This window comes from Nicotiana tomentosiformis, chromosome 7, assembly GCF_000390325.3.
Source record: "Nicotiana tomentosiformis chromosome 7, ASM39032v3, whole genome shotgun sequence".
NCBI lineage: Eukaryota > Viridiplantae > Streptophyta > Magnoliopsida > Solanales > Solanaceae > Nicotiana > Nicotiana tomentosiformis.
Window position 1 is genome coordinate 34,619,252 of NC_090818.1, and position 7,244 is coordinate 34,626,495.

Consider the following 7,244-nt stretch of genomic DNA (forward strand, 5'->3'; position numbering starts at 1 on the left):
AGCTTTCAAACCACATCGAACAACACCAAAAATCATGAATTAAGCACGGATTCAAGCCTAAGAACTTAGAATTTTTCCAAATTCTACAAACGACGCCGAATCACGTTAAATCTAGCCCGAATTGCCTCAAATTTTACACACAGGTCACAAATGACACTACGAACTTATAGCCACTTTCGGAAATCCATTCCGAGCTCGATATCAAAATTTCCACATTGCTTTAGCTCTTCCACCAGGTATTTTATCAGGTATATTCTAACCTTTCTTCCACCAAACTCAAACTCCTCTCATCTCTCACACCATCTGCTCACACTCGAATTCTCAAGCACAAGACCACATAGGTACCATGTCTCTCATCTACTCATCTCTTCTACTTCTCTTTTCTTTTTCTTCTTCTTCATCTCATCTGTTCTACAGTCACGTTTTCAAAATTGCAAGGAGCTCAGTAGCTCTGAAATTTTACAGTTGAAATAAAGATCATACTAGTGCAATATAGCAAGTTATATAATCAAATAAAATGTATAAACAAAGGCAAAGTTGAGGGCCCTATAAGACCTGCAAAAAATTAACTCGTGTCTCAAATTATAAAGGTGAGTTCAAGCAATCTCCTGGGTCCGTTAAGAGAGTGAAGTTGCATTATACTGAGAACTTGATTTAGTTTATAAGAATGATGGTCTCTCCTTTGCATAATCATGGTCAATGCAAAAGCTTTTCATTTCAAGAAGGAAGATATGAAATAACAGTAAGAGAGCTAATGCCTAATGATTTCATGACTTTATGTGCGCACAAAATGATTATCTGTTTTACTTATCATAATTTTTTAACTTGCTTGGTTGCTTATTCATATTTACCAACTAGGTTTCACTCGCAATCTCACTAATTCCATAAGCATCAATATTACTATTCGCTCAAATTATGCTAGAATGCTACAGTTCTAACATGTTGGCTGGGATAGAAATAAGTATCACATTAGAAGCAAAATTCTCTTGTTTCATTCCGGAACAGAGAGAAACTTTCAACAATAATGTTACAACATTTCAAGGGGATCTAAGATACATGATAAAGTGATACACTTCTAATTTCCAATTACCCACTAAAAATGTATAGTCTTTGCAAATTTCAGACACTGATCCCTCCATTCATCTGTATCCTTGTATGCTATCCGGCTGTAGAAATTATCCCAATGACTCACCTTTCAGCTGTTTAGTTGTATTCATTCTTTACATCATTATACACCAAAATTGTATAAAATGACCTGCTACAATGGAAGCTTCCTCAACCTGAAAACAGAATACCAAATACGAGAAGTTTTAGCTGACACTTCCCCTTCTTATCCAGAAGGAACTTCTACTTCAGTTATGAACCTTAATACCCATAAATAGCAGGACAAGGAGCCAGAATAAAGGGAAAAGACAGACAAGAACCATCCATTTTCTTGTTTCATGTATATGTCATCATTGTCATGTAATGCATTAAACTCGATAAAATGCTAGCAATGTGAATATTCTATCAAGCATGTCCATTCAAAATAAACAGCAGATCCTGTCATCAAGGGGAATGGCATCAAGTTTATTGCATCAGAAAGGAGCTTATAATGAAGAACCTGTTTAAAGGCAAAACACCGGACCAAAGGAATGACTTATTTTCAAAGTTGAAGTTAATAAGTTGGAGGGTGTTCTATTGCAGCTTTCCTTCTTCCCACATGACCTCTCTGGAACAAAGTAACTTCTGATCTTCCTCAATAAAATGTTATACTCCCAACCATTCCCACAGACAAGAAGTATGGATAAAAGAAAAGCAATACTAGCAATAAAGAAATCAAGTATTTGGATAAGAGACTGTTTACGCAAAAGAAAAATTTCTTCAGGAAAAGATCAAAATTTGCTGTCATGAACTACTGATCTCCATAGACAAGGGATTGCATGGGAAGAAAGTGATAAGAGAAACACTATTAAAATACACGGCTTTTTAGCATTTCTTGATAGAAGTAAGCTTGTAAATGAGAAAGCTTTTAATGTGTTTGAGGCGACATAATTGTGCGCATAACTCCCCATAAACCAAAACAGAAATGACCCATTAATATATCAGGTCAGTCATTTTCTTCCTTTTCAGGAGCCTGGTACTAAAGGATGACAACATATTAGAGAAGTTCCAACAAATGACATGTTGCGAAAAATTCCAATCAGTGAACAGTTTTCAGGGGCTTGGACAATTGCAAAAGTTTTTGTTGAAATACAAATTATTAGCATCAAACTGCTTGGCACAAAAACAAAAAAGAAGTGGAAAAGAAACATGAGTGGATGTTCACTCATGGAGCAAGAAAGTGGGGAGGCTTTTGCTCCCTCCTTCCTCTTTTATAGTTTGATTTTGTTGTAAATCCTGTAGAACCAATTGATATTCAGTTCTACACTTTAAAAAAAATCATTTATTGCAGTTTACTCAGAAATTTTTCGAAGCTAAAATTTGCCTCAGTTCAAGCTTTGAAAACAAAGAATAGCAGAAGCTAAATGACCTGACCCTTAGATTCAAATAACTAATCACAAACAACAGAGAGTGATGTTTACCTATCCCCTACTACTGTTTCCCATAGTCTTTTCCATGAACTTATTAGCTTAGCAGCTGGCTGTAGACTTAGCCCCCCAATTGTTTTCTCAAATGTAGGGCTCATTTCCTGTACAAGTTTGATCGATTCTGATAGTCGATTAAGGAGGTTTACCAGAGCAATCACTTCATTTCTTTGCAACTGCAGCTGTAAAACATAAAAAGACAGAGAGACTAAGGAAAAACACTGACGGTGAATAGCACGTATTTGCTCCAGAGAAAGAGAGAGAGGTCTGCAAATGAAGGAAGACAACAGAAAACTCACATGTTGATCATGGCGATATTCACCATCAACAGAGAAGAGAATCTTTAGTGCGGTTCCAAGACCAAGAACCTGAAGCTTTCCCCACAGTCGACATTTCTCACATCCTACACAATCCATGATAGCGCTGCAACATGAAAAGTGCATACAAAATTGGTCAGTCATACGGTAAACTAAATACCACCAAAAGCTTTTGAACAACATACACAAAATTTTTGCATCTTTCTGCGGCCTATTCTTTCTAAAGTTAAAATATCTGCTGACAGTTGATAAATGGACTGCCCTACAAATGTACTGATGCAGTTGACTCAAATAAGCGTCAAAAGGGATTATTGCAGCATGTATAAGCAAGATAATAGCCTTTAGCACCTTTGTTTTCTCAATTTAAGAAATTAACTTGAGAACAGTTCAACTGAAACCTGATATTCCTGAATTGCTTTTGAATCTGCTGCTTTAGCTCAGGTCCACTTTGGCCTTTCCACAGTTTAGCTTCGTCAAAAGGAACTGGACATGCAGCCTGCAGTTTCGGGCTGTATAGTAGCTGTCGCATAAGGGACTGTGCTTTAAGGTCTTCCTCAGGATTACCAGTATCATACTCAGCCTGCTCCAGGTAATCTTTTGCCTGTATAGCACATTAAGAAGGCAGTAAATAACCCAATAAATTAACTTAGGAAAAGTTAACATTCTAGGAGTTACCAACATATAGGCATGTGGAGCGAGTACTCACTTTTGTTACAGCTCGGAGAACAAAGAGGAAAGTAAAATACAAGTTTCTGACACGATCAGGATATTGCAGAACACGATCATACATCAGATCTGGATTTGTACCCCACTGAAATTGCAGCAAAGTAGTCAAGTTTCCAGTTAAAATGCTCCGAAGAATAATAGTTCACAGCTTCATAATGAATTATTATATGGATGCAACAGGTTTGGCCTGCTGCTCTAAGCTTTTGCAAGTGTCATTTATCAATTTTTCGCAAGGAATAATAGAAAAATGAGGCATATCGAATGCAAACTAACCAAGTTTTTAGTTTCATCAAGCAGGTAATCAGCAGCTATGTGTATTGAGATTGAAGAGTGGAGACCAGATATAAGCTTGTATAAAACCTTTTTCTCCTGGCAAATCTCTCCAGATGCATCTGGCCATAAAATGGTAACTTCCGTGTTCAGTTCACACTGATAATGGGTTGGAATACATGATAATAGTTGGCAAAAACAATACTGCACCATTAGGGGAAGTAATTTGTATGAGTACCAGCAGACATCAACAGTTTAACAGCTTAGCTTAAGGAGGTAATTTAACATTTCAATGGTCTCCCTCTGAATGTAATTCCATAAATACGACTCATAAGAAGATTGAAAAAACAAATGGTTTCAACCAATTGAAAGGATCATTGACTCACATTTCGGACAATTCTCTGAATATACAGCATCCCATATTCGCCTGGCTGAGGGACCAGTGTAACCAGTGTAACGCTCCGGGTTCAGTAAGAGATTGACATATGTCATCTCATCTGCAATGAGGAAGTTCAACAATTTAGTAGTAAACGAAATAGAAACCTTCAAGAAGTAATGAAGTCACACAAGGCATTATATAAGTGTTAAACTTCCAGTTCAATACAGATGTTGAGTTTAAAAACTTCAAAATAACGCAGATTGATAAATTCAAACTTCCGTTGTGCTTAATCCTATGCTCACATAGTTGTTCATGGGATAAGTCACCAACAAAAGGTTTGAAAAGATACACAAAGATTCCAAAAATGTAGAGTAAAAAACTTCCACTGTGCATGGACAAAGATAGATCAATTACCATTATCTGTCTCATCATCATTTGTCCAAGGGTTATCTACCTCTATCCATCCCCTGAAAACCTTAGAGTCGAGAGTGCGGTCAACAGCTGCCTCTGGTTTTCCCTCTTGACATTTCAGATCATCAGCTGGAAGGCCAAGTGGTGGTCTCCTAAAAGATTCGGGAAATTCATTTTCTGGACATTCACATACACTGCAATCTCGCAACTTACACATACCATCATCAGGCCAAAAAGGGCAGTCACACCACAGCTTAACCTGCAGCCATTAGATATAGATTAGGTTGGCAAATCACCTTTTGACCTTAGTTTTGGGCTTATTTTATAAAAATAAAATGTGAAGAACCTTTTCCTTAGGCTTCTTTTAAATGTCAAGTTCAGAAGTCACTTTCTTGCATACATAGGTCTGGAAAGAAAAGGCAAAGACTAAAAGAAGAAGAAACCATTTTCCTTCAAGCTTCCTACATTTTCGCACAGTGAGAAAGTTTTAAATTGCTTTGCGCACAACTACCCTGATAACCAAATGCCGCAAAGTCAAAACAATTAACTTTGCAATCTTTTTCCTCTCTTGGCAACCAAACCAACCTTAGACAGGAAACTAGAGGAAAATTGTCAAAACCACCTATACCATTGAAAATATGAATCATCAACTTCCTGTCAAAGATCTCTTTGTAGCAAGTCTATATTCCTCAATTCTACTTTCGAAGATTAAGCAGGCAAACTATGGTGATAACATTTATCGTAGAAGTGATAATAAATGACCCACTCTCCTCATATTGATTAGACTTTGCACCACACCTTAAAGTATCTAAAAAAGGGAGTTGTAACAAGCCCTTGGAGTAAAGGATGCAGCACAGCCCCATTAATAGCGTCAACTGTTTCGTAATCACAACAGCAGTCCTCAACTATTCCAGTATATTTTCTAGAATCCTGCATTAAGGTCAAGATAAAGCAAGCAGTCAGTGAGCATTATATAATTCAGATAGCTAGAAGCATGCATGAACCTTTAAATTCCAGTAAGCATGCAGGGGTAAACATATCAGTTACATTCCTAAAAGCCAATTTCACAGGCAGCTCAGAGAATATCCAGATTCTTGTTGATATAAATTTATGAAATATACTCACAAGCACCTGAAGGTCTTCTTGATTGGCATTATTTAAACCAAAATTATGAGTAAAGACTTTTAGATACAAGCTAACTGCAAGGTTAAACCAAAGGATTTTGGTACCAAAACTAAGCTTTAGCCACCCACCATATTAAAACAAAATGAAGATTAGCTTGCTTTGTCCAAGCTCAATTCTTTCGTTAAAATGCTCATCTTCACCAACAAGCTAATTAATTTCACTATAGTTGCAGAATGCCAGAGTTTACAACATCGGCAATTGATGTTTCCAGTTTTAAGGACTTGTACGTACATAGGGCTCATTCTCATGTTTATTTCAACACCACAAATCCCACAATTAAGCATTTAATTTATGGACCACAATTTGCAAGATCAGTTAATACAAAAATTTGCACCCTGCTACTAGGAATTTGATCAAGTACTCATCAATGAGCTTCATAAACTTAGTTTCTACAAGTCCTAATTTCTTTATTTGGATTTAAGTTATATGCAGTGACAACTAAATTTTTTTACAATATCAATGTAATTGTTACTCCCAATTTATTCTAAGCTATCAATCAATGCTTATCAAATAGAGTTTCCTGCAACACAGAACTTAAACTCCTCTCTATTTAAACAAAACTAAATAAGATAGATAAACCCTGAAAAAATGACATTGGGAATTGAGCAAAAGAACCTGAAAACAAGGACACGGCTTCCCCTTTTGGGTATGGAAGAATGCTGCACCCAATGCTATTATCAACACCAGAACAGCCCAAATTGCTGATCGGCCCAATTTCCTTTGACTTCTCCTCGTCTCATTCCCCTTCTTCTTCAGCTCATTAACCTCAGTTTCTTCCACCATCACTCCAATTTTTACACACACTTATTCTGTCAATCTGCTGCACAAATTACAAAAACCCCTAGATCAAACGTTTCTCTCTTTGGGTATAAGAAATATCTGTGTCACTGAAAATGGACAAAATCAAAGCCGTTATATTTGAAGACCGATTAATTTATGGGTTATATCGTGTTTTTCAAGTTTTTTTGTTGTAATTTTCTGAAACTTAATTGAGGATGGTCAACACGTAAGCACACAGATTTTACAACTACGTCGTCGTCGGCGTAGAGGAAACCAGCAGTCGCTTTATGTGTGTTTGACTTCCACGCGCGACAGAAAGTTGCCACGTTTCTCTTGGTTTGGAAGAATTGATCTTGGAGTCGCGGAGAGCGAGTAGAAGTTGTTAGGAAACACTTGCAATTAGTAAAAGGTACATTAAATTGGATCACTTGACATGTAAGTGACGTTGTTTAACCAATAGTAGCTTTAGTTTCTGCCTACGTGGCACAATGAAATTGAAGAGTAGCGTCTGCCGACTGCCTTAGCGCACCAAATAATCCCATTTGAATTGCCCTTTCCACGAAGTTAAATGGAGGAAAAAGGTTTGAAAAGGGGGAAAATGGAGGAAGG

At 37.0% G+C, this 7,244-nt stretch overlaps 1 protein-coding gene across 1 annotated transcript; it reads right to left on the bottom strand.

Annotated features, from left to right (window-relative positions):
* Window positions 1–947: 947 nt before the first annotated feature.
* LOC104096643 (endoplasmic reticulum oxidoreductin-1-like) lies at window positions 948–6,812 on the bottom strand. Its single transcript, XM_009603046.4, has 10 exons — window positions 6,471–6,812; window positions 5,469–5,600; window positions 4,674–4,929; window positions 4,267–4,377; window positions 3,884–4,002; window positions 3,591–3,695; window positions 3,283–3,485; window positions 2,867–2,990; window positions 2,565–2,749; window positions 948–1,280 (listed from the first exon to the last, which is right to left on the bottom strand). Exons 1-10 carry the CDS (start codon window positions 6,636–6,638, stop codon window positions 1,259–1,261), a joined length of 1,425 nt encoding a protein of 474 aa, XP_009601341.1. The 5' UTR covers window positions 6,639–6,812; the 3' UTR covers window positions 948–1,258.
* Window positions 6,813–7,244: the final 432 nt, after the last annotated feature.

Bases quoted from the DNA above. Each gene is read 5' to 3' on its own strand.
- LOC104096643 (XM_009603046.4), bottom strand. From the start codon at position 6,638: ATGGTGGAAGAAACTGAGGTTAATGAGCTGAAGAAGAAGGGGAATGAG. The intron at 4,378-4,673 runs GTAATTGATCTA...TCCTCATTGCAG, and splicing joins TGATGATGAGACAGATAATG to ATGAGATGACATATGTCAAT. The intron at 4,003-4,266 runs GTGAGTCAATGA...TTTTATGGCCAG, and splicing joins TTCAGAGAATTGTCCGAAAT to ATGCATCTGGAGAGATTTGC.